Source organism: Phocoena sinus, chromosome 15, assembly GCF_008692025.1.
Source record: "Phocoena sinus isolate mPhoSin1 chromosome 15, mPhoSin1.pri, whole genome shotgun sequence".
NCBI classification, from domain to species: domain Eukaryota; kingdom Metazoa; phylum Chordata; class Mammalia; order Artiodactyla; family Phocoenidae; genus Phocoena; species Phocoena sinus.
Window position 1 is genome coordinate 65931719 of NC_045777.1, and position 27795 is coordinate 65959513.

General features: G+C 38.2%; 1 protein-coding gene across 2 annotated transcripts in view; it reads left to right on the forward strand.

The window, feature by feature from the left end:
* REXO5 (RNA exonuclease 5) overlaps positions 1-27795 on the forward strand; it is a 41785-nt gene that overhangs the window by 10898 nt on the left and 3092 nt on the right. Inside the window, exons 6-19 of one of the 2 annotated variants that reach the window (XM_032605279.1) lie at positions 280-423; positions 2727-2815; positions 3760-3875; positions 5335-5473; positions 5616-5710; positions 6650-6752; positions 9348-9451; positions 10209-10329; positions 21195-21299; positions 21791-21928; positions 25085-25177; positions 25810-26026; positions 26266-26450; positions 27381-27499. In XM_032605279.1, the coding sequence (XP_032461170.1) occupies positions 280-423; positions 2727-2815; positions 3760-3875; positions 5335-5473; positions 5616-5710; positions 6650-6752; positions 9348-9451; positions 10209-10329; positions 21195-21299; positions 21791-21928; positions 25085-25177; positions 25810-26026; positions 26266-26450; positions 27381-27499 (1768 nt within the window). The remainder of the gene's footprint in view (positions 1-279; positions 424-2726; positions 2816-3759; positions 3876-5334; positions 5474-5615; positions 5711-6649; positions 6753-9347; positions 9452-10208; positions 10330-21194; positions 21300-21790; positions 21929-25084; positions 25178-25809; positions 26027-26265; positions 26451-27380; positions 27500-27795) is intronic. The other variant, XM_032605280.1, reaches the window with a different exon arrangement.

Sequence of the window (27795 nt, forward strand, 5' to 3'; positions counted from 1 at the left end):
TTAGCTAATCTTTTCTTCTCTTGAACCATCTCTAACCATCTCAGCCAGTATATTCTCCCTTTCCCTTTTATAGCTTTTATTATTATAACCCATTTGAGACTTATTTTCTCTTTGTGTTCTTTATAAGTGTATGAGAGTGCAAGCTCCTTTAAAGTTGGGGCTGGGTCTTAAAAATCTTTTGATCTTCATCATGCTTACCCTATACAACATTAAAAGGACATGTCCTCTGAGGGCTGTTAAACACAGATTCTAACATATGTACGATTGTCCTTGTTTCAGGGTCTTTACCTTCTTCCAGCTCAGAAGTCAGCATCAACCTGCAGAATGACCCCATCGTTAAAAAGTATGGCTCTGAGAAAGTAAGCTTGACCAGATGCCTTCTCACAAAGGAGGAAATGAAAACATATCACTTTCCGTTACAAGGTTTGTTTAGATTTAACCTGATGTTGGTAACAATGGAAGAATATCTATCAGTTTATTTAAAAATATTACTGTTGAAAGTTCATTTTTATGGGCTGCTTTCCAAGTGATTTATTCCATCTTCTACTAAAGAGGAAATACTTTCAGTGCAATGTTTCCTAAAGTGTAGGATGTGTACCATTATTGATTTTAGGTAGTACGTGAACATGACCTTAAATATTGTGGGAAAATTATTCCTTTTTCATTTTTCTTTCATTCCTTAGTATATTGAAAAGAAGTCAATATGTCTTTAAAACTTTAACACTTCTCTGATACTTCTAATCCTCCTCCTACCCATCCCACCCCCATTTTCTTTAATAAATAGGACAAGTCTAGGCTCAGAGCCTTGGTCTGTTATGTAGCAAGAATTTAATAAAAATCCTTTGATTTATTACCTCTTAATCACAGCAGTCATGTTAAAATTCCTTAAAAAAAAAAGCCCTATTGAGTTATGATTAACCTACCATTCAGTTCATCCATTTAAAGTATACAATTTCAGTAGTTTCTAGTATGTTTACAGAGTTTTTCAACCATCACTACAATCAATTTAGAACATGTTCATCACCCCAAAAGAAACCCTGTACTATCGTTTCCCCCCAGTGCCCTTTAGCCCTAGGCAACTACTAATTACTTTCTGTTAATAGATTTACCTATTGTGAATATAAATGGAATCATACAATATGTGGTCTTTTGTAACTGGCTTCTTTCACTTAGCATCAAATTTTCAAGGGTCATCTGTGTTGTAGCATGTATAATTACTTCATTTATTTTCATTCTAATATATTCCATGTATGGTTATACATTTTATTTATCCAGTCATCAGTTGATGACATTTGGGTTGTTTCCACCTCGGGGATGTTATGAATAATGCTACTTTGAATATTCAGATACAAGTTTTTGTGTGGACATATGTTTTCATTTTTCTTGAGTATATACCTAGGAGTAGAACTGCTAGATCCTATAGTAACTCTATGTTTAACCTTTAAGGAACTATCAGACTGTCTTACAAAGCAGGTGCACCATTTTACATTCCCTCCAGCAATGTATAAGGGTTCCAATTTCTGTACATCCTTACCAACACTTGCTATGCTCTGCCTTTTTGATTATACCCATCCTAGTGTGTGTGAAGTAGTATCTCATTGTGATTTTCGTTTGCATTTCTCTGATGGCTGATGATATTGAGCATCTTTTTATATGCTTATTGGCCATTTGTATATTTTTTCAGATCCTTTGTTTCTTAATTGGACTGCCTTTGGGGAGTTAATAGTTCATATATCATGGTATTGCCATGAGGATTAATTGAGTTAATGTACAAAACGAGCTTAGCATGGGGCACATAGTGCTTTGTTATTATTGGTACTAATAATATAGATAAGGAGGGCAGCAAGTATAATGTCTCCAGGATTTGGGGGTACTCCTTTATGGTCTAGACTGTATTTTGGTTCTTTTAATTGTAATCAGTTGGAAATTTCAGGGTACTGTGACATAGAAACTGGTCAAAGCTTTTCATACTTCCCTTAGTTTTTTGTCAAATAAGATCTAGGTATTACCTTTACTGTTTCAGCCTCTGTCTGAAGGTAGGAATCTTCAATGATTCAGACACTTTTGGGCCTCTGAACTGAATGTGCCTGGTTACTGACTTAGGGTACACAATGGAAGGGATACCTTAAGCCTATATCTGAGCCTCTGTAGGGAATTTTCAGGCTATGATTCCAGAAAATGAGGCACGTTTCTAAAGAGAGATCTTGGAGAAATTTTAAGGGTAGAGTTGAGTACAAGAGTGCATGTGGTGAATGTTAAACATTCTGCCTACCATGAAATCCTTTTAGATCTCTGCTATGGTGGAATCTCATTCCTACTTTTTCTTGTTTTATTTAGGAAAGAAAGATGCCACATGCAGTCATTTGCATACTTTATTCATCCTTCCTTAGTGCCTACATGGGAAAGGTCCAGTGACTTTGGATTTAGCCACAATTTAATTATAATTTCTAATAAGGAGGAAAAAATTGTTACTTGGTAACTGCAAGGAAGTCTAGGCCCTAGTATCTCCAATAACAGCAGCCTACATTATTCTCCCAAAATGTAAAAATGAGTAGATGGAGAAAAAATTAAGGACAGAAATTGTCTTATTTAATTTTATATTTCAAGTGTCTAACATAGAGAAGGTCCCCACAAATGTGGTAACTCAGTTTCCCCTGGATAAATACAGGAGTAATTTTTACCATTTCTAGTTCTAAAGGCAAATATTTTATTCCTTTTCCTCCTAGGTTTTCCTGACTGTGAAAACTTTGTGCCTACAAAATGTTGTGGTTCTATAACCAACAACAGTCCTCTTTTTGGGCTTGACTGTGAAATGGTAAGTACTACTTTTGATTTTTCAGCTGGAGTGTTGCAAACTAGGGTCTAGTTTTCTTGAGTGCGTTCAGTTCTAGTATTCAATTTAAATAACTGAAAGTAGACCCATTTAATCACATTTTAGAAAAATTGGATCTTTGCTCCAGGATGAGAAATAAATATCACATAAGTTTTCTAACTAGTTGATATATTTAATCTAATTTTTGAATATTACTAGAAGTTGATTGCTTCTCTCTTTTGAACAAGTGTTTTGTTGTTATTGCCTTGAAGACTTTGCCTGAATTACCATTGGTTTGGCTTAGTTTTACGCATTTAAGATCAGAAGTAGGATTTTCCTGCTTAAGCTCCCCTTGTGTTTTACTTTGTCTAATCAGTAAGTCTCCTTTCAGAGGCAGTGTATCCCCTCTCACTTAGTACTCAAGTAACAGTTTCTCAACACTGAACAGAGTGGCTAAGAGCTAAGGATTTGGAGTCTGTCGTATCAGGGTCTGTATCCTGGCCTTGCCTGTCACCTTGGACAGATTCCCTAATTCTCCTTCTGTGAAGCAGGGATAATATTAGGGGCTACTTCATGGGGTTATTATGAGGTGGTATATAAAATGCTTAGTATTGCATTAGATAATAGAGTGTGCTAATAAAAATTATTTTTTTGGTACTTAGCATAATACTGGGTTGTAGTACACAGTAAATAGTACAATTATAATTGATGTTATTATTTCTGTCCCTCTCAGGCACATCCTTCCCAGAGAAATTGTACTGTGTTGGTTACTTTAAGTATAATGTTCAGCAGCCTGCTTAGCTTTAATTTCATTCATATTGGATTCTCTAGTCAGCAAAAGGCTGTGCCATTGTCGCAGAGTAGATGGCAGTTGATGTAGTCTTGAATAATGAGAGGAAGCAAGAGTTTCCACAGGTTAGCAGCCTATCTACATCCTGGTCTTTCAGTGCCTGACATCCAAGGGGCGAGAACTAACACGCATCTCACTGGTTGCTGAAGGAGGCTGCTGTGTTATGGATGAACTTGTTAAACCTGACAACAAGATTGTGGACTACCTCACCAGGTATTTTTCACCCTGCCTCCAGCTCGCTAGAGCGGAATGAGACTTAACAGGAATAGCCTGTAGCTTCTGTTTAGTTAGGTATTCTCTACTTATTTATTATCAAAGAAAAGGCTGGGGTGCCACAACTAGAAATTTTAATACTGAAATTACACAATGTCGGTGTATAATGCTCTTACCTTTCTTGCTCTCTAATCTTCCTGTGACCTAGGTCACCAGAATATTATCTTCCTTGTCATAGAATCTGACAGTTGTAATCGTTATCTAGCAACTGCCAAACAGCTTTGCTGTCTGATGAGACACCATCTGAAAAATCTGTAAATCATCTTCTGGCAGTCAGATGATTTTAGAGCTTAATCTGCCTTGACCTCAGAGACCAAAACAAAACTAAGTGTTTCCACAACAGAAATTTGAAGCTCAAAAAATTTTCTCTGTCTTTCCAAAGATTAGCAAGTAATTTCAGAACGTACACACTACAGTGATTAGGCAAAGAAAAGCCAGTGAAACATTACCGTTGCTGCCCATTGTAGTTGGACCTAGCAATTCATGCTTACTTAGGCACAGAGAGGCCATGATGGTGATAAAGACTGCTGTTGGCCGACATGACAATTAGACAGTATTTTTAAGGAACAGTCATATGTGACAAAGATGTATGTATAAGGGTATTTGTCATACTATTGCAGAAACATGGGAATATGAATGAAAGTAGGGGGTTGGTTAGAATGTTATATTCATCTAATGGAGTACTAACCATTTAAAATGATGTGCTGAAATAGATTTATTGATGTGAAAACTTGTTCATGATATATAGCACATGTTATGATCATATTATAAAGTAGCATAGGCATTATGATTCCTTTTTTTTGGGCCATACCATGTGGCTTGCGGGATCTTAGTTTCCTGACCAGGGATTGAACCCAGGCCCATGGCAGTGAAAGCATGGAGTCCTAACCACTGGACTGCCAGGGAATTCCCATGATTATAAAAATGAAACATATATATGAATACATATGTATCAAGAAATATGATACAATATTTACTAAAGTGTAAAAAATGATCTCTGGTGGTGGGATTATGGGCAGGTTATTTTTATTTATTTATTTATTTATTTTTTGCGGTATGTGGGCCTCTCACTGTTGTGGCCTCTCCCGTTGCGGAGCACAGGCTACGGACATGCAGGCTCAACGGCCATGGCTCACGGGCCCAGCCGCTCCACGGCATGTGGGATCTTCCCGGACCAGGGCACGAACCCGTGTCCCCTGCATCGGCAGGCGGACTCTCAACCACTGTGCCACCAGGGAAGCCCAGCAGTTTTTAATTTCTTTGTTATTTGATTTTCAACCTTGTTACACTGAGCATTTATTAATTTTTTTTTTTTTAAAATATTCTTTTTGAAATGACTTTCTGGGGAGGAAAGCTTATTAATATCCTGGTCTGTCCATTTCTCTTTTTTTATTGAAAGTTTCTCAGGAATCACAAAGAAGATTCTTAACCCAGTGACAACCAAACTCAAAGATGTACAGAGACAGTTAAAAGCACTGCTTCCTCCCAACGCTGTGTTAGTGGGCCACTCCTTAGACTTAGATCTCAGAGCACTGAAAGTGAGTATCTGATTTAGGACTTAGTTTATCTAGCATATGTGCCTGTTTCACTAATCTCAGATCTAAAGCCTTCTGTCCCCTAACCCACCTGTTTTTTCCTTTAGCATAGGATGCTACTCATTCTATTCTCTTTCCTTCTCAGATGATACATCCATATGTTATTGATACATCATTGCTTTATGTCAGAGAGCAGGGCAGAAGATTTAAGCTCAAGTTCTTAGCCAAAGTTATTTTGGGGTAGGTTTGTTTGCATATTATAGTATTGTCCTGATAGACTGGACGTAAGTTAGAATATTGTGTCTTATTTAATGCATATTGGAACGTTCAGCCTCTCTCCTTTCCTTCTTAGTTTATAAACATTATTATGGATTCTGAGATCCTAACTTCAGAGAGAAGTATGACTCAGAAATGAAAAAACTGTGGGAATACAAAAAGGAGTTGCATTCATAGCTGAAGGTTGATGGATAGAACTGGACAGAGAAGAGGCAGAAAAGTTACCCAAAATTTCAAAACAACGTTCCTATATTGAATGTATCATGTACAAACACATATTGTACAAAGATATTCATTATAGTATGATTTTAAAATAGGCCAAAAGAATTCAGATATTCTACAGGACTAGTTAAATAAATTATGGTTATCTGCATGACTAATACTTTGTTAGATCTTTATGTGCTAATAAGGGGACCTCTAAGATGCTACTGAGAACAAAATGGAGATGCAGAACAAGATGCGTAGATACTGAGATATTGATTGATGTAGATTAGATTTAGATATATCTATAGACATAAACATACGTATTTTTTAAGATCTTAAAAAACAAAGGATTTTTAAATATATAATAGACACTTGTATATAATAGAAAATTTCTGGAAGGTAACTTTAAAACAACAGCTACATCTAAGAAATGAGACAAGGGGTTGGTTGGGGAGTGGACCAGAGACTTTTTATTGAGTAGCCTTTGATGATATGCTTGCTGTAAACAAAGCCATTCCTGATCATTCTGTACCCTCAGTACCTCTCAGGTCCTGGCACTAAGTAATAAAGGAATGTTGATTGTGACTCAAATCTAATTACTAGAATGCTGAAATTCTACATGTAGCCAGAATATTTGGTATGAAAGACTCTATCATTAAACATGCTCCCAGTTATGTCAATTTTACCTTGACTTTCCAGGAAGGATATACAGTGTCCAGATAGGTTTGGTCATGATGCCACAGAAGATGCTAGAACAACCCTTGAATTGGCTCGGTATTTCCTCAAATATGGCCCAAAGAAGGTTAGTACCTTTGCTTTCCTTAAAATTATGAGACTAGAACAGAGTCACAGACCACTATATCCTGCTGTTAACCTTTCTTTACAAAAATGGCAGTGTAATTCAAGGTGAACATGTATTTGAAATTAAGACCTGTATCACTAGCATCATGTAGTGGTTAAATACGTAGTCTCTGAAGTTGGACTTCCTTGTTTTTAAATAGGTCTGGCTATATGATATCTAGGGCAATTTCTCTGAGCAACTTTAGTTTCCAGATCTGTAAAATGGTAGCACACTTCTCTGGGATATTGGTGAGGGTAAATGAGATATTATGTAGTATAAAGCTCTTAGCACAGTGCCGTGAATATATTAAGCACCATAATGTGGTGTTAATCATTGTAGCTGAGGGACTTCCCTGGTGGTCCGGTGGTGAAGACTCTGTACTTCCACTGCAGGGCGCACGGGTTTGATCCCTGGTTGAGGAAGTAAAGATCCCACATGCCACTTTTAATTCATTGTAGCTGATGCTAATAACTGTGATAATTATAAAAATCTAGATAGATTTTTGCTCTCTTGGGGTGTGAGTAGCATATCATTGTTTCAAAAGCAGTTCAGTGGGCCTGGATTAAAACAGCACATAAAGGAGGCATTGAAGAGGATGTAGTTTCTGACAGACTGTGTTATAACACATTCTAACCTATTAGATTGTCCCATTGTGTGATATTTTCTAGCATGACCCCATTATGAAATAAATGGTAGTCCATATAGAATAATAAAAAGCCAGAATAGTATTTTGTGTCATGGTGATAGAAAGACATTGTAAAATATCTTATGCGGCTTGAGTAATGGCCAACATTCACTGAGATCTTACGAAGTGTACTATTCTAAAATGCTTTATATACATTATCTTATCCTTATAGCAACTCTATAAGTTAACTATTGATATTATTATATATGATCGTTCAGAGGTTTTGAAAGGTTAATAACTTATTGAGGGTCCTACAGTTAGAGGCAGAACCAGGATTCAGACCAGGGTCTGTCAGATGCTAAAGCCTGTCTTTGATCTACATGAGGAATTAGCAAACCTTTTCTGTAAAGGCCAAACAGTAAATATTTTAGGCTCTACAGACCATACTGTCTCTATCACAGCTACTCAACTTGCTTGGTAGTGCAAAAGCAGCTATAACAGTATGTCAGTAAAAGGACACAGCTGTGTGCCAGTAAAACTTTATTTACAAAAAGCTGACATTGGGCTGGACTTCATCCAATGACTGTAATATGCCAACCCCTGCTCTAAACCACTACACTGAGGTTCTAAAAACTTGGTCTCAGGACCCATTTATCCTCAAAGAGCTTTTGTTTTTGTGGGTCATATCTATCAACATTTACCATATTAGAAATTACATATGATAAAAATTATATTTACTAATTTGTTGAAAATATTTTTAAAAATCATTACATGTTAACATAAAAAATGTATTTTTATGGAAAAAAGCATTTTCAAAAAAATTAATGGGAAGAGTGTCATTGTTTTACATATTTTGCAAATCTCTTTAATGTCTAGCTACTAAGCTCCTATTAAGGAGACTAGTGACTCTCTCATATCTGCTTTTACGTCCAATCTGTTGTGTTATATAGTTGGAGAAGACAGGACCTTGTAAACTTCCCCCTGAAAGGGTCTCTGGAACCCCTAGGAGTTCTCAAGCCACACTTTGAGAACAGTTGCATTTTGTTATGCTGCCACTTGATTTCCAGGAAAAATTGCATCTCACTTGAGTAAAATCTCAGGAAATCTGAATTAAGGATGGACTTTAGTTAATAATAAGATTCCAGAAAAGAATCTAAAGAAGAGTGGATATATGTATAACTGATTCGCTTTGCTGTACAGCAGAAACTAACACAACATTGTAAATCAACTATACTCCAATAAAAAATTTTAAAAAGAAAAAAAATAACATATCAATAGTGGTTCATTAATTGTGTCAAATACACCATATAATTAAGATAAGTAATAATAGTTGAAAATGGCAGTTGGATATATGTGGGAACTCTGTACTGTCTTTGTAGTTTTTCTGCAAATCTAAAATGATTCTAAGTAAAAAAAATATCTGTATCTCTACACATCAGAACTCCCAAATGGGCTCCCACTTTATGGAAAGAGAATAAACTAGAATACTTTTCATGATTTTGTGTTAGTCCAATAAAGTCTTTTTTTCATATTGCCATGAAAGCCATTCTTTTATAATTTCCAAAAGTTGCATGTTTGCAGAGAAGTAAGTTTTAAGTGACTTTGGAATGAATCATGAGCCAAAATTGCCATTGCTTTTCACTTAGCCCTACTTGGCCCTTTCCCATATTCATGTCACAACATCATCAGCTGGTAACAGATTGCCATTCTTGGCTAAGCAGCCAGAAACCATCTGGTAACTATTGAACCCAGCCTGGGACTGTGGCAACAGCAAAGTCACTGTCTACAGAAACAGAGCACACCACTTGAGTGGGTTTTTCTTGGATTTTTGGGGGGTTTGGGTGTTTTTTTGTTTGTTTGGTTTCTTTTTTTTTTTAGCCTCAAATACTTTGCAAGATATTAAATGATTTTACCACTTTATTTTCCTTCAGATTGCAGAACTAAATCTGGAGGCAGTAGCTAGTCACCAAGAACTAGAAGCAGCAGGCCTAGAGCCGAGGAATACAGCAGAAGTAGTTCAGCAGCTAAACACAAGGTAATATTTTTCAGTTCTAAATAGTCGCAAAGACAAATGGAGTATCTGGTTTCTTATTTAACAACAAAACCTGGAATATTTTTTTCCTCTTTTGAGTCTATTGAGAAATATTTACCAATAATATGAGTAACATTCTTCCATTAGAAAAACCATGGATGGAAAAATACCACGTACTGCCCTAAATAGCATCTGTTTTTCTAATTTTCTGAATCTATTGATTGGTCTTAAAATAACTTACTTTACAAAAAAAGTAAGACGTTGAAATACATTGAACTAAGTGGCATTAGGGGAGATGATAGACTAGTGAGTATTTTGATTAGAAGAGTCGGCTATAGCCTTGATGTATTGCCCAGACTGGGAAAAAGACAAACAAAAAACAGACTCAGAAGAGGTTTGTCTCTATACCATAGTAAATGTTTCAGATCCTTAGAATCTAGCCTAAATTTTGGTAAAGAGTTTTGAGTATATTTTTTGTTTATCCTTCCTCTCCCTAAATGTAGAACAACAATGTTCAATATGATTTCTGTAATGGTGGAAATGTTCTATATCTGTGCTGTCCAAAAAGGTCCATACATGTGGACCTTATAGTAATGTGACTAGTGCAATTAAGGAACTGAATTTTTATTTTATTTTATTTTAATTTAAATAACCACACGTTGCTAATGGCTACCAGGTTAGACAGTGCAAGTATAGAGAAGTAATTCTTGGGTTAGGGAAAACTGTTGTTCCTACCTTGATCTCTTCTCCTTCTGTACAGTGTTTTAGAATGCTTGGACTCAGTGGGCCAGAAGCTGCTTTTCTTGACTCGGGAGGCAGATGCTACCGAACTTTCTTCTTCCAAAAACTGTCAAACTATTAAGTGCTTTTCAAATAAAGAGGTGAGTGACCCAGTATCTCTTTGAAGGTTGCATTCAGAGTAGAGGGTAATGTAACCCTTTGCAACCCATGCAAGTATCAAGCTTTTTTTCATCAGCAACTTTAGCTACCATTAGCCAGTCTGGCTTCTATCTCAAATTTTGTGTGGAGCACTTTTAGTCTCAATTACCCCATAGGAGCAGAACTGTCAGCTGCCAGTGTCTGTTTCCAGATTCCAGCAGGCCTGTGGCTTTGGCCTTGCACACCACTTTGAATTTCTATTCTTTTTTCTGGTTCATGGAGATGTTTATCTTGGTTTTTAGCCTGACTATATCTTTTTGGTTTTCTTCTCTCTCTCTCTCTATATATATATATTTTATATTTTACCTATCTTTTTTTTTATATATATTTTACCTATCATTGCTATATGTGTATAGCAGAAGGGATGCATCAAAGCATGGACTTATGTCATCTTGTTCAGAGGCTCTGTAATTTTTTTTAAGCATTTTATTTGGAAATAATTTCAAACTTACAGGAAACTTGCATGAATGGTGGAATATCTGTATATACCTTCTATCTAGATTCATCTCTGTTAATACTCTGCCTCATTTGCTTTATTATTTGTGTGTGTCTGGGTTGCTCCTGCACTTTTTACACTTTCTTGCTCGCTCTTCCTATGTCTATATGACATTTCAGTTTTTAGTTTCCTTTAGTCTGGAACCATTCCTCAATCTTTCTTTGTCTCATGACATTGGTAATTTCATTTTGGGTTTCCTCATGATTAGATTCAGGTTATGCCACAACAAGAGGCATATGTTGTCCGTCTGTCCCTCTCTTCTGTTTATTTTGATGACCTTAACAAGGTGTTGTCCAGTTTCTCCACTGTAGAGTTACTGTTTTTTCCCCTTGCTTTGAATAATATGTGAGGATACACTTTAAGAACAGCAAATATCCTGCTTTTCATCAAAATCCCCACCTCCTCTTATATTTAGCAAAAACTGATGATTCTTATCTGAACCAGTTTTTACTGTGAGCCACTTTTTATTGTACAATGATGGTTTTCCAACTCTATATATTTCCTCCATATTAACTAGTTGTTACTCAGTATTCTATGAGCGAGAGTCCTCCCTTTACCTTATTTGTTCATTCATTCCATGTGGACTCACGGATTCCTGTTTATTTCAGTGGTTTATAATTTATAATTGTACTAGATTGTTTTGGTTTACACATTTCTCAGATTTGGTAAGCAGTAGCCCCTTCAAGCTGGCCCCTCTGTTCTTGTGACATGCACCCATAATTTTTTTTGAGCATTTTCTTCCTACTGGCACAATAAGAAAGTCAGGTTCATCTTGGTATTAGAAACCAAGATCTGGATGCTGGGTGTGCATATTTTTACTGGGATGTCTTTGCTTCTAGACCCTCAAAGCAGACAGTTAGGAAATATATGCATGTAGGTAGGATATGCGCACACACACACACAAATTTGTATGTACACAGAAATAAATATTTAAGAAATCAAGTGTCTATACCAGTACCTCTAATTTCAGCCCTTGCACAGGATTCTTCATTGCTTTTCCTCATTTCATCTTTGTATCTCCCTTTATAAGTTACTTGGATTCCTTTTTTCCTCCCCTTCAGATTAGCTCTTATGCATTTAGAATACAGTTGGGTTCATTTGTTTCAATTTGCTTTTAGTTTTAGGGTTTTTTTCTCTCTTCCATCCTTGTTGATTTATTTTTTGGATCTACAGAACATTAACATGCTTCCAAAGGCAAAACTACACAAACAAGTATACTAAAAGAAGTGTCATTCCTTCTCATATCTATTTCACCCAGTCCACCCTCCACCTATCTCATGTAAGTAAATAACATTGTTGTTTTCTGATTTATCCTTCCTTTGTTCCATTTTTTGTAAAGAAAAGTAGATATATGTATGCTTTTTTATTTCGTTTTCTTTCTTACACAGAAGATAACATACTACATAAATAAACTCCTTTGCAGTTGGCTTTTTTCCCTTAACAAGATGTCCTGGAAATCACACCAGGACATAAGGTTCCAACTTCCCGTTTTTGCATATGGATATCCAGTCTTCCCAGTCTCATTTTTTTGAAGAAACTATCCATTTCACATTGAATGTTCTTGGCACCCTTGTCAAAGATCACTTGACCATATATACAGAGCTTTATTTCTGAACTCTCTTTTGTTCCATTAGTCTATTTGTCTGTCTTTATGCCAGTACCACACTGTTTTGATTACTGTAGTTTTTAATATGTTTTGAAATCAAGAAGTTTGTGTCATCTGACTTCATTCTTTTTCAGGATTATTTTGGCTATTCAGAATCATTTGAGATTCCTTATGAATTTTAAGATGATTTTCTTCTATTTCTGCAAAAAATGACATAAGAATTTTAATAGGGATTGAACTGAATCCATAGGTTGCTTTGTATACTGTTGACAACAATAGTGTGTTCCAGTCCCTGAACATGGAATGTTTCCTTTTATTTGTGTCTTTTAAAATTTCTTTCAGCATTGTTTTGTAGGGTTTTATTTGTTTTTTGTTTTCTGCGGTACGCAGGCCTCTCACTGTTCTGGCCTCTCCCGTTGCGGAGCACAGGCTACGGACACGCAGGCTCAGGGACCATGGCTCACGGGCCCAGCCGCTCCGTGGCATGTGGGATCTTCCCGGACCGGGGAACGAACCCGTGTCCCCTGCATCGGCAGGCGGACTCTCAACCACTGCACCACCAGGGAAGCCCGGTTGATGGTTTCTTATTTTATCACTTTGAATATCTCATGCCATTCTCTTCTGGCCTGCAAGTTTTCTGTTAAGAAATCCACTGATAATCTTATGAAAGTTTCCTTGTATGTGATGATTTGCTTTTCTCTTGCTGCTTCCAAGATTCTCTAATTTTGACTTTTAACAATTTGATTGTAATGTGTCTTTGTGTGGGTGTCTTTGGATTTATCTTTCTTGGAATTCTTTCAGCTTATTGAATTTGTATGTTCATTTCTTTCCTCAGATATGGAGGGTTTTCAGCCATTATTTCTTCAAATAAGCTCTCTGCTCCTTTCTCTTTTCTTCTGGGACTCCTATAATTTGTAAATTGGTCCTAATGATGGTGTCCCAAAGGCTCTTAGACTCTGTTTCCTTTTCTTCTTTTTTTTTTTTTTTTTTTTGTGCTTTAACTTAATGACTTCAAAGATCTGTTTTCAAGTTTGCCTGATCAAGTCTGATGTTGAACCCCTTTAGTGAATTTTCCAACTCACTTAATGTATTTTTCAGCTGCAGAATTTGTTTGGTTCTTTTTTCTTTTTTTTTTGAATTTTATTTTATTTTTTTATACAGCAGGTTCTTATATAAGTTACCTATTTTATACATATTACTGTATATATGTCAATCCCCAGCTCCCCCAATTCATCCCACCACCACATCCCCACCACCTGCTTTTCCCCCTTGGTGTCCATACGTTTGTTCTCTACACCTGTGCCTCTATTTCTGCCTTGCAAACTGCTTCATCTGTACCATTTTTCTAGATTCCACATACATGTGTTAATATATGATACTTGTTTTTCTCTTTCAGACTTACTTCACTCTGTATGACAGTCTCTAGGTCCATCTGCGTCTCTACAAATGACCCAATTTCGTTCCTTTTTATGGCTGAGTAACATTCCATTGTATATATGTACCACATCTTCTTTATCCATTCGTCTGTCGATGGGTATTTAGGTTGTTTCCATGACCTGGCTATTGTAAAGAGTGCTGCAATGAACACTGGGTTGCATGTGTCTTTTTGAACTACAGTTTTCTCTGGGTATATGCCCAGTAGTGGGATTGCTGGGTCATATGGCAATTCTATTCATAGTTATTTAAGGAACCTCCATACTGTTCTCGATAGTGGCTGTATCAATTTACATTCTCACCAACAGTGCAAGAGGGTTCCCTTTTCTCCACACCCTCTCCAGCATTTGTTGTTTGTAGATTTTCTGATGATGCCCATTTTAACCAGTGTGAGGTGATAACCTCATTGTAGTTTTGATTTACATTTCTCTAATAATTAGTGATGTTGAACATCTTTTCATGTGCCTCTTGGCCATCTGTATATCTTCTTTGGAGAAGTGTCTATTTAGTTCTTCTGCCCATTTTTTGATTGAATTATTTGTTTTTTTAGTATTGAGCTGCATGAGCTATTTATATATTTTGGAGATTAGTCCTTTGTCCATTGATTCATTTGCAAATATTTTCTCCCATTCTGAGGGCTGTTTTTTCATCCTGTTTCTAGTTTCCTTTGCTGTGCAAAAGCTTTTAAGTCTCATTAGGTCCCATTTGTTTATTTTTATTTCCATTACTCTAGGAGGTGGATCAAAAAAGATCTTGCTGTGATTTATGTCAAAGAGTGTTCTACCTATGTTTTCCTCTAAGAGTTTTATAGTGTCTGGTCTTACATTTAGGTCTCTAATTCATTTTGAGTTTATTTTTGTGTATGGTGTTAGGGAGTTTTCTAATTTATTCTTTTACATGTAGCTGTCCAGATTTCCCAGCACCACTTATTGAAGAGACTGTCTTTTCGCCATTGTATATCCTTGCCTCCTTTGCCATAGGTTAGTTCACCATAGGTGCATGGGTTTATCTCTGGGCTTTCTATCCTGTTCCATTGACCTGTATGTCTGTTTTTGTGCCACTACCATATTGTCTTGATGACTGTAGCTTTGTAGTATAGTCTGAAGTCACAGAGTTTGATTCCTCCAGCTCGGTTTTTTTCCCTCAAGACTACTTTGGCTATTTGGGATCTTTTGTGTCTCTGTACAAATTTTAAGATTTTTTGCTCTAGTTCCTTAAAAAATGCCATTGGTAATTTGATAGGGATTGCATTGAATCTGTAGATTGCTTTGGGTAGTATAGTCATTTTCACAATATTGATTCTTCCAGTGCAAGAACATGGTATATCTCTCCATCTGTTGGTATTATCCTTAATTTCTTTCATCAGTGTCTTATAGTTTTCTGCATACAGATCTTTTGTCTCCCTAGGTAGGTTTATTCCAAGATATTTTATTCTTTTTGTTGCAGTGGTGAATGGGATTGTTTCCTTAATTTCTCTTTCTGATTTTTCGTTGTTAGTGTATAGGAACGCAAGAGATTTCTGTGCATTAATTTTGTATCCTGCAACTTTACTAAATTCATTGATTAGCTCTAGAAGTTTTCTGGTGGCATCTTTAGGATTATCTATGTAGAGTGTCATGTCATCTGGAAACAGTGACAGTTTTACTTCTTCTTTTCCAATTTGTATTCCTTTTATTTCTTTTTCTCCTCTGATTTTTCTCCTCCTAGTCCCCGTGGCTAGGACTTCCAAAACTATGTTGAATAATAGTGGCGAGAGTGTTTCTGATCTTAGAGGAAATGCTTTCAGTTTTTCACCATTGAGAAAGATGTTTGCTGTGGGTTTGTTGTATGTGACCTTTATTATGTTGAGGTAGGTTCCCTCTGTGCCCACTTTCTGAAGAGTTTTTATCATAAATGGTGTTGAATTTTGTCAAAAGCCTTTTCTGCATCTATTGAGATGATCATATGGTTTTCATTCTTCGATATGTTAATATGTTGTATCACATTGATTGAGTTGCATATATTGAAGAATCCTTGCATCCCTGGGATAAATCCCACTTGATCATGGTGTATGATCCTTTTAATGTGTTGTTGCATTCAGTTTTTTAGTATTTTGTTAAGGATTTTTGCATCTATATTCATCAGTGATATTGGTCTGTAATTTTCTTTTTTTGTAGTATCTTTGTCTGGTTTTGGTATCAGGGCGATGGTTGGCCTTGTAGAATGAGTTTGGGAGTGTTCCTTCCTCTGCAATTCTTTGGAAGAGTTTGAGAAGGATAGGTCTTCTCTAAATATTTGATAGAATTCACCTGTGAAGCCATCTGGTCCTGGACTTTTGTTTGTTGGAAGATTTTTAATCACAGTTTCAGTTTCATTACTTGTGATTGGTCTGTTCATTTTTTCTATTTCTTCCTGGTTCAGTCTTGGAAGGTTACACGTTTCTAAGAATTTGTCCATTTCTTCCAGGTTGTCCATTTTATTGGCATAGAGTTGCTTGTAGTTGTCTCTTACGATGCTTTGTATGTCTGGGGTGTCGGTTGTAACTTCTCTTTTTTCCTTACTAATGTTATTGATTTGAGTCCTCTCCCTCTTTTTCTTGATGAGTCTGGCTAAAGGTTTATCAATTTTGTTTATCTTCTCAAAGAACCAGCTTTTAGTTTTATTGATCGTTGCTATTGTTTTCTTTGTTTCTATTTCATTTATTTCTGCTCTGATCTTTACAATTTCTTTCCCTCTACTACCTTTAGGTTTTGTTTGTTCTTCTTTCTCTAGTTCATTTAGGTGTAAGGTTAGATTGTTTATTTGAGATTTTTCTTGTTTCTTGAGGTAGGCTTGTATTGCTATAAACTTACCTCTTAGAACTGCTTTTGCTGCATTCCATAGGTTTTGGATCGTCGTGTTTTTGTTGTCATTTGTTTCTAGGTATTTTTTTGATTTCCTCTGATTTCTTCAGTGATCTCTTGGTTATTTAGTAAGGCATTGTTTAGCCTCCACATGTTTGCGTTTTTTCCCTGTAATTTATTTCTTAATCTCATAGCGTTGTGGTCGGAAAAGATGCTTGATGTGATTTCAATTTTCTTAAATTTACCAAGGCTTGATTTGTGACCCAAAATGTGATCTATCCTGGAGAATGTTCCGTGTGCACTTGAGAATAAAGTGTAATCTCCTGTTTTCGGATGGAATGTCCCATAAATATCAATTAAATCTATCTGGTCTATTGTGTCATTTAAAGATTGTGTTTCCATATTAATCTTTTGTCTGGATGATCTGTCCATTGGTGTAAGTGAGGTGTTAAAGTCCCCCACTGTTATTGTGTTACTGTTCATTTCCTCTTTTATAGCTGTTAGCATTTGCCTTATGTATTGAGTTGCTCCTATGTTGGGTGCATATATGTTTATAACTGTTATATCTTCTTCTTGGATTGATCCCTTGATTATTATGTAGTGTCTTTTCTTGTCTCTTATAACATTCTTTATTTTAAAGTCTATTTTGTCTGATATGAATATTGCTACTCCAGCTTTCTTTTGATTTCCATTAGCATGGAATATCTTTTTCCATCCCTTCACTTTCAGTCTGTATGTGTCCCTAGGTCTGACGTGGGTCTCTTTAGACAGCATATACATGGGTCTTGTTTTTGTATCCATTCAGTGAGCCTGTGTCTTTTGGTTGGAGCATTTAATCCATTCACATGTAAGGTAATTATCGATATGTTCTTGTTACCATTTTCTGAATTATTTTGGGTTTGTTTTTGTATGTCCTTTTCTTCTGTGTTTCCCACTTAGAGAAGTTCCTTTAGCATTTGTTGTAGCGCTCGTTTGGTGGTGCTGAATTCTTTTAGCTTTTGCTTGTCTGTAAAGCTTTTGATTTCTCCGTCAATCTGAATGAGATCCTTGCTGAGTAGAGCAATCTTGGTTGTAGGTTCTTCCCTTTCATCACTTTAAATATATTATGCCATTCCCTTCTGGCTTGTAGAGTTTCTGCTAAGAAATCTGCTGTTAACCTTATGGGGATTCCTTTGTATGTTATTTGTTGGTTTTCCCTTGATAATTTTTCTTTGTCTTTAATTTTTGTCAATTTGATTACTATGTGTCTTGGCATGTTTTCTCCTTGGGTTTCTCCTGCCTGGGACTCTCTGCACTTCCTGGACTTGGCTGGCTATTTCATTTCCCATGTTTGGGAAGTTTTCAACTATAATCTCTCCAAATATTTTCTTGGGTCCTTTCCCTCTCTCTTTTCCTTCTGGGTCCCCTAGAATGCTAATGTTGATGTGTTCAATGTTGTCCCAGAGGTCTCTTAGGCTGCCTTCATTTCTTTTCATTCTTTTTTCCTTTATTCTGCTCTGCGGCAGTGAATTCCACCTTTCTGTCTTCCAGGTCACTTATCCGTTCTTCTGCCTCAGTTGTTCTGCTATTGATTCCTTCTAGTGTATTTTTCATTTCAATTATTGTATTGTTCATCTCTGTTTGTTTGTTCTTTAATTCTTCTAGGTGTTTGTCCTTTAATTCTTCTAGTTTTTTGTTAAACATTTCTTGCATCTACTCGATCTTCGCCTCCATTCTTTTTCCAAGGTTCTGAATCATCTTCACTATCATTATTCTGAATTCTTTTTTTGGAAGGTTGCCTATCTCTACTTCATTTAGTTGTTTTTCTGGGGTTTTATCTTGTTCCTTCATCTGGTAAAAAGTCCTCTGCCTTTTCATTTTGTCTATCTTTCTGTGAGTGTAGTTTACGTTCCACAGGCTGCAGGATTGTACTTCTTCTTGCTTCTGCTGTCTGCCCCCTGGTAGATGAGGCTATCTAAGAGGCTTGTGCAAGCTTCCTGACAGGAGGAACTGGTGGTGGGTAGAGCTGGCTGTTGCTCTGGTGGGCAGAGCTCAGTAAAACTTTAATCCTCTTGTCTGCTGATGGGTGGGGCTGAGTTCCCTCCCTGTTGGTTGTTTGGCCTGAGGCAACCTAGCACTGGAACCTACAGACTCTTTGGTGGGGCTCATGACTGACTCTTGGGAGGGCTAATGCCAACGAGTACTTCCCTGAACTTCTGCTGCCAGTGTCCTTGTCCCTGGGGTGAGCCACAGCCACCCCCCGCCTCTGCAGGAGACCCTTGAACACTAGCATGTAGGTCTGTTTCAGTCTCCTATGGGATCACTGCTCCTTTCCCCGGGTCTTGATGCACATACTACTTTGTGTGTGCCCTCCAAGAGGGGAGTCTCTTGTTTCCCCCAGTCCTGTCGAAATCCTGCAGTCAAATCCCACCAGCCTTCAAAGTCTAATTCTGTGGGAATTCCTTCTCCTGTTTCCAGACCCCCGGTTAGGAAGCATGACATGGGGCTCAGAACCTTCACTCCCATGGGTGGGCTTCTGTGGTATAATTGTTCCCCATTTTGTGAGTCACCCACCCAGCGGTTATCGGATTTGATTTTATTGTGATTGGGCCACTCCTACCATCTCATGGTGGCTTCTCCTTTGTCTTTGGATGTGGGTTATCTTTTTTGGTGAGTTCCAGTGTCTTCCTATCAATGATTGTAAAGCAGTTAGTAGTGATTCCAGTGCTCTTGCAAGAGGGATAAGCGCATGTCCTTCTCCACCATCTTCTCAGGAAATTTTTAGAAGACATCCATTTTACAACACATAATAGTAGCTGTTTCTCGCCTCCCCACCGCCACTCCACGAGGAGGGGGCAGGCAGGCGGATTGGTGGCACCGCACACTGGCAGCCCGTGGCCCTGCTGGCCCGGGCTCGGCCGGCCGCTCCACCCCACCGCCATTGCCTCCGCCACCGCAGTGTGTCTGGTTCTGTTTTATAGTTGCTGTCTCTTTAGTGAAATACTCATTTTGTTCATGCATAATTTTCCTGATTTCATTAGTTGTCTGTCTATCTTTGTTCTCTTTTAGTTGTTTTTTTTTTTTGTCAACTACCTCTCCAATTGTTAGTGCCTGGCATGGTGGAAGGGAAGACTTTCACTAATCAGCTCAGCCTGAGGTTTCAGGACCTCTCAAACATACTTTGAGGATGTGTCTTCTCTGAGCTTGTGCAGGTGCTTTTAGTTGTCTCATGTTCCCTGAGCGCCTGTCCCTGTTTCTCCTGAGCTTGCAATCTGTTGCTCCTCCTGACATCTGCTTTTGTAACTGCAGCTCTAATGTGCTGTGGTGATTGCATATGTTTTCAGTGGCTTCCAAACAAGGCTGCCAGTCCTATCAGTGCTCTGAGTCAGGTGAGACAGAAACTAGTCCCTCAGGCAGTGCCCAGCCTAGCCATGACATTGGCTGCATGGTCCACTCTTGTTTGTCCAGAGGGAAGATCTCCAGTGTGGGAAACTTCCTCTGTGTTGAGCCCTGCTGGGTCAGATAGGGGAAGGGATGGATGAGTACACAAAACTACATATTTTCCTTTCCCTTTTGCTGGAATCTCTTCTGGTTGTTGTTGTTTCTGGGTGCTGTAACTTCTCAACTGGTCTCTAGAGTTGTTGCAAAGGTATTCTGGTCTATATAGTGTTAACTCGGTGTCTATGGAAAACTGAGGGCTTAAAGCTGCCTTGTACTCTATCTTGCTGATGTCATGCTCTCTTTTTCTTTTTTTAAAGTGTTGGGGTTTTTTTGAGAAAGATGTGCTGGGAAAAATAAGTTTATAATGCTCTTGGGAGGGACTGGTATTTGTTTTATTTTTTTTCCCCCCCCGCAGGATCCTTAATTTCCCTCCTGATTTCTTTATTTCCTTCTTTTCCTTCACTGCAGTGTCTCCAGCAGGGTATTGCCTCTTCTCTATATATCTGATTCTTCCCCAGAAGCACTGCTTCTCTGAGGCTGTCAAGTCTCTTCCTTGTAGTTAAGTGCTTGAACTATCAAAATTGTGACCTGTGTTCATTATTTTGGCATTTTGTTGTACTTTCTTTCTGGGGCTGATTTTGTTTGTTTCATCCAAGTCTTCCATGCCCCTTGATTTTTTTTTTCCCCCCAGAGTCTCTTGCGTCTCTTCTCCCTCTCTTTATTCACAGGCTTGCAGAATTTAACTTGTTTCTTTACTTAGAGGTAATTTGAAGATTGTAGTAGCCTGCTTCTTAGTAATGCTGAAGATCTGGGTCATATGTGATTGTATTTATTCTCTTTCCTGATTATATGGTTTTTCTACAAGGCTGTGTGGTGTCACCATTTTCTTCTGGACCTTGAAGTCAGCCTCATATTGCTTTTTAATATGGGTAAAAAGACAACCATTGTTTATATTACTGTGGCTCACCTCCATGAGCCACAGTAGACTATTAGGTTCCTGCTTCATCCAGGCTGTGCTGTTTTCTGCAGGTTCTTGAGCAGGCCAGAGTGGAAGTCCCCCTGTTTACCTTCAGCATCGTGCAATTCTCTCTTGAACCCTTTCCACCCAACCTCAGTGAGGAGATGAGCAAAAGAGTAAGTGAATGGGTTCTGCTAGATGATTTATTTGACCTATTATAATCTCCCCCCATTAAGGAAAGTAATACATACTTCATTAAGTTTACTGTATACTTCTCTAAATTTTTTCTATATGTATCAATATATTTTCATTTTTATAAAAATGGGAATCAGACTATATATACTCTTTTGCAACTTTATTTATTCCTTTAACAGTATATCTTACACATCTGTTCATAACACTATATAATCTTATTTCCCTTGTGCTGCATAGTTTTCCATTGTATGATATACCTATTTTCAGCATTTGCACTTTATAAATTTTTGCTATTCCAAATAATGATGCAATGAAATCCCTGTATACAAATCCTTGTACATTTGGCAAGTGTTTGTGTTAAGAAATTCCTTGAAAGGAATTATCCCATGTTTTGACTCATAATTTCTTTAGATTTGACTTAATTCTCTTTCCACATCCACCTCCTTACTATATTCTGTTGTTTTTCTTATAGATGAAGATCAAGTGGATGGAGATGTCAACTGTCTATGCTGGGCCATTTAGCAAAAATTGTAACCTTAGAGCTCTGAATAGGCTGTTTGAGAGTTTTGGTCCAGTCCTGTCAATGACTCTTACTCTTGAATCCCATCAGGTAATGAGACAAGAAAACTTAGATTTTGACCTTCTAATCTAGTGTGGGAAAGTCAGATGCCTTCTAGGGTCCTTCAAGTATTAGTGATTTGAGCTTGATTGTCACTGACTGGAATGTGAGACATGCTCTGTCTCATGGGAACAGTGTTGACCCATAAGAATGTGTGCCCCATATTGCCAGATCTTCTGATTTTTTTGTTTTGAGAATCAAGAAATCTGCCAATTTTCATATTGTTGGCTCCAATTTTCTTAAATATTATGTAAGCCAGACAAAAAATATGTCTAGTGGTTTAATGTAGTTTATGGGCTTCATGCTTGTGACTTCAGCTTTAAATGATAAAATGCCCTTTCAAAAACAGCAGTAGCTTCCATGTGCTGGGAAGTCTGTAGGGCTTAAATCCAAAGTAGGCTCATAGCTGGGTTAAGATACTAGAGGAGTAGGGCTTTTTTTTGTTGTTGCTGTTAGCTCTCCAATCTCTTGGAGTAAGTTTTGTTTATTATTTACATAAAAACCCTATAAAGAGTTTAATTATTTTTACTTTTTAAGAAATAATACTTGTATATGGTTTAAAAAATTCATACCTTTTAAAAGGATGTATAGATACATCCTTTTGTATAGATAGAGTAAGCCTCTTCATGGTCATAGCAGGAAGTCAGATAAAGACTAAAGTTACTATATGAAGCAATAACAACATTATAAGTACTATGAGATGGGAAGCCATGAAAAGAATTGAAAACAAAAACTTAGAATATATGTAGAATGATCTACAATAACTGGTAACAATGAAGGGAGAGAGGAACTAGGTGACTGGGAACAGGGGTTAGGGGAAGACTTTTCACTGTAAATTTTTTTGTACCTTTAGAATTTTGATATAGGCAACTATTAATCTGGTGCATTAAACTATTATGTGTAATAGCTAATAATACAACTAATAACTATTAGGTTTAGTAACTATTAAAGTGAAGCAAAAATTAAAGTCTCTAAAGCTATCTAACTGCAGAATCCTAGATGTTTAAAATGTGCTTTCCCCAAATCTTTTATTGTCTTTCCTACACCTAAAAACAGAAATAAAAAGATCATCCCTGGGAACATAGACTGAGGGATGGGAAAGGGTATTCAAGGGACTGTCACTCCTTCCTGTAAGTCGTCTTGTCTTTTTTTTTTTTCTTTCTTTTTGTAAAGTGTACATAAAATTTGCCTTTTAAACCATTTTTATGTATAGTTCAGTGTTATTAAGTACATTCTCTCTAGAACTTTTTCATCATCCCATACTGAAACTCTGTACCCTTTAAACAGTAACTCCCCAGTCCCCTTTCTCCCAGGCCTATTAACTACTATTGTGTTTCCTGTCTTATAAATTTGACTACTCTATGTGTATCACATAAGTGGAATCCTACAATATTTGTCCTTTTGTGTCTGGCTTATTTCACTTAGCATAATGTCTTCAGGGTTCACCCATGATGTAGTATGTATCAGAATTTCATTTCTTTTCAAGGCTGAATTATATTCCATTGTATGATTATACTACATTTTGTTTATCCATTCGTCCATCTATGAACATTTGGATTGTTTCCACGTTTTAGCCATTCTGAATAATGCTACTATGAAATGAACATGGATGTACAAGTATTTGAGTCCCTGTTTTCAGTTCTTTGGGGTGATATACACAGATGTGGAATTTCTGGGTTAAATGATAATTCATTTCATTTTTTGAGGAACTGCCATACTGTTTTCTATAGCAGCTGCACGATTTTACATTCCCACCCGCAATGCCAAGGGTTCCAACTTCTCCATATTCCAGCTGACACTTGGGGGTTTTTTTTTTGGTCTTTTTTGTTGTTTGTTTTTGGCTGCGCCCCATGTGGGATCTTAGTTCCCCGACCAGGGAATGAACCTCTGCCCCGTGCATTGGAAGCTAGGGGGTCCTAACCACTGGACCACCAGGAATTCCCCTGACACTTGGTTTTTTTTTGTTTGTTTTTGGTTTGGGGGGGAGGGTTGTTTAGATAGTAGCCATCCTAATGGATGTGAAGTATCAATAGTATCTCATGGTTTTGACTTGCAGTTCCCTAATGATTAGTGATGTTGAGCATTTCTTTGTATGCTTATTGGCCATTGGTATATCTTCTTTGGAGAAATGTCTATGCAAGTCCTTTGCCTATTTTTTAATTGGGTTGATTTTTTTGTGTTGAGTTTTAGGAGTTCTCTATATATTTTAGATATGAATCCTTCAGTAGATATGTGATTTGCAAATATTTTCTCCCATTCGTTCTGCCTTTTGACATTGTTGATGGTTGTTCTTTGATACACTTTTTAATTTTGATAAAGTTTAACTTCTCATATTTTTTTTGTTGCCTGGGCCTTTGGTGTCATATTCAGGAAATCATTGCCAAATCCAATAAAATGAAGCTTTTCTATGGGAGCACTTTAATCTCCATGATGATGCTGTGGCTCAGACCATCACATAGATTTAGATACTCTGGTGTTAATCAAGTGCAAAATAAGTCAATTTGAAGATGCAAATCCAGTGGAAGAACTTAACCTCCCCAAGCTTGTAGGAAAGCTGCTTGTCTAAAATTAAGCTAATAAGGCAAATGGGAATCTCTACCTGTGACCTGCAGCGGTAACTTTAGTGATTTATAATAAATGGTATGGGGGCTTCTCTAGTGGTGCAGTGGTTGAGAGTCTGCCTGCCGATGCAGGGAACATGGGTTTATGCCCTGGTCCGGGAAGATCCTACATGCCGTGAAGTGGCTGGGCCCGTGAGCCATGGCCGCTGAGCCTGCGTGTCCGGAGCCTGTGCTCCGCAACGGGAGAGGCCACAACAGTGAGAGGCCCGTGTACCGCAAAATAATAATAATAAATGGTATGAACAGCAAGTTGGGTAGTAAGGAATTTGTTAGTGCTTTCCCCATACCACCTAGGGAGAGAAGGCTTCAATTTTAAGTGACAAGATTATTTTCTGAAAACCAAGCCCTGGACCATGATGATTCCACTTAAAATTGATGGTCTGTGATCACTGTCTAGCCCAGCACAGCAAGAACATCCATTCTGGTGGCTCTGGCCACTGTAGTTTAGGTGGGCCCCGTTCCTAGCCCCGTCTCTGGCAGTTTGAGCCTGGAAAGCAAAAGTAAGGAAATCTTGATTTTTCTGCAGCCATATCTCTGTATACAATACGAAGTCCTGGAAGGTGCCCAGCTGGCCATAGAGTCTCTGGATGGCAGCCTGGTAGAAGGTACCTGCATCAAGGTAGGGTTTCCAGAGAAAGCATAAAGTAGTACACTTCACTCAATCCTGTATTTTCAGTACTTGTATTTACTCAAGCCTGTATTTACAGCACCCTAAGACATAACAGCTTAGACAAGCACCCTCGAGAGGCTTAAGACACAAGAATTTCTGTAATGGGAAGCCTTCAGCCAAGGCCGGCATTCTTATAGTGGTGACCTAAAACATGATAGCTTTTCATTTTTGTCAAAATCAGCCTGGGCTACATCTTCCATGTACTCTTTATCCCTACTTAGACCCCAAATGGTTTTTCAGGGTGGTTTTTTTGTGGTTGCCCTTTAGCTTTCAGGGGAATCAAATGGTATTTTGATGTTTCTTATGCAATTAAACAGAATTTCATTGGTATAGAAGGCAGAGAACTGATTGCAGTTGGTGGGGGAGAGAAGGAAAGGGAAGAGAGTATCATTTACACAAAAATATTTACATTTTGTATTTATTTATCTATTAAGTTTCTACCATAGTCCTTTGGGGCAGTTATCATTAGGTTCCTTGTATAGATAAGGAAGCTGCAGAATTAAGCTACTTGCTAGTATGTAACAGGCCTGGGGTTTGAAGTGGTGACTTTTCTACCATTAATGCCATCTTTCCTTGGTTAGGTGCAGAGGCCTGTGACAGAGCTCACCCTTGATTGTGACATCCTTGTGAATGAGCTGGAACAAGATTCTGAGAACCGAGGTACTATATACCTGTCTGGAGTGAGTGAAACCTTCAAGGAACACCTGTTGCAACAGTCCAGCCTCTTCCTGGGCCTGGAAGCTCTGATCTTGCCTAAAGATCTTAAAAATGGAAAGCAGAAAAACTACTGTTTCTTGAGTAAGTCTATGCCATTGAATATAGCCTTGGGAAAGGAGATTAGACATGGTGGTAACATGAGGTCAGAGAAAGGAAATGTTCAACAAGTAATCCCTCCCGGGCTGGACCAGGTCAACATCTCCTGATTTTGTCCTTCTCCCTTGGCTCTGGATGGGCTCCAGCTTGGATGGTGATCAGCTTTTTTTGTTTTGGTTTTGGTTTTGGTCCTTAATAACAGAAGGGGGTATTCTTGTTTTCAGGATTCAGAACTTTTGGCAGTGCCCATAGGGCCCTTGGCATTCTCACAGGCAAGAACTGGAAGCTGAAAGGCAGGCATGCCCTAACCCCCAGGCACCTCCATTCATGGCTCAGGGGCTTACCTCCTGAATCAAGGCCCCCAGGGCTTCGTGTCATACCTCCTCCCTCGGAGCAGGAGGCCGTGCAGGTGAGTGATTAAATGTATCCTGGGGTTAGGGGGGAGAGGTAGCTAGCTACCTTGGTTTGCTGGCTCTGGTGGTTGGCCTTCTGATGTTTATGGAGATTAGACAGGATAGTCCTGCTCAAGTGACACTTAAGCCTTCAGTCTTTTTTTTCCTGCCCTGCCACTAGTCTTACTTCACTCTCCAGTGTCTTCCAGCCCTGGACACACCTTTCTTTCTCCAAGATCTCTCATACTTTTGCCCCCTCCAAACTTGCTAAAATCAGGTTTTCCAGGTGTCTCTCCAAGGGACTTTGAGAGGTTAATACAGGAAGTTGGAGAGCTGGACAAGTCTTTAGTGATCTACGATTTCCTGAAGTGTAGTACATACATACACAATATGATTTTTGGTGGTCATAGATGGACCTCTTTTTTTCACTTTTATTGATATGAACTTGTTTTTCTAACATTCATTAAAGTATGCAACCACCACATTGAACGTGTGATTTCATGGATAGTATTACTTAGACGAAGCTAAGGAAGAAATTGACTCACTTTAAAGAAAACCATTAGGGAATATGCAACAGAAGGGTGAAGATAGAAGGTGAATGGTTTAAGTTTGGGAAGCCCTGCCGTGGTCTAATGTCCCACACTTAGCAGATGAGGAAGAGACACCAGAGCTGGTGAGTGACTTTGCCCAGGTCACAGAGATACTTAATGTCAGAGGCCAGACTAGAGCTCTCCTTAGTGATTTGGTTTCCCTAACTCAGGACCCTAAACTGACTTGGAGGTCTGGGGATGCTGGAGTGGACAAGGAACCCTGCAGTATAGACTCTGGCTTCAGACTGAGGATTTGTACAGATCCTTTCCCGGGAGCCTGAGGAGGAATGTTGCAGTCCCTCCAAAGGTCACCGATGGGTACTCTGACTGAGTGTCAACACCTGGCTTTGATTCTAGATGCTGAACTTGGACCACCCAAAGATAGCAGCCTGGCGCTGGGGCAGGAAGATAGGAAAGCTCTACCACAGCCTGTGCTCAGGCACCCTCTGCCTCATCCTGCTGCCAGGAACTGAGAGGTAAGGACTGAAGGGTTGCCCCTTCATGATTCTGACCTCTGGACTCTCTGGACTTAAGCTTTTCTTGGAGAAAAGCCTTTTGTTGACGTCCAGGCACATAAACGAAAACTGAAATGAATCATCTCTTAACTCTCACAGTTCTAAGAGAGAGGTATTGTATCCCCATGTTACTCGTATTTGCTTTTATAACTACACTTAGTGGTCCCTCAAGGAGACAGCTCATCCCAGTTTAAAGGCAGAGGTCTTAGGTTCTGCAGCCTCTCTGGAACAAGAGGCACTTGAGTAAAAATGGTCAA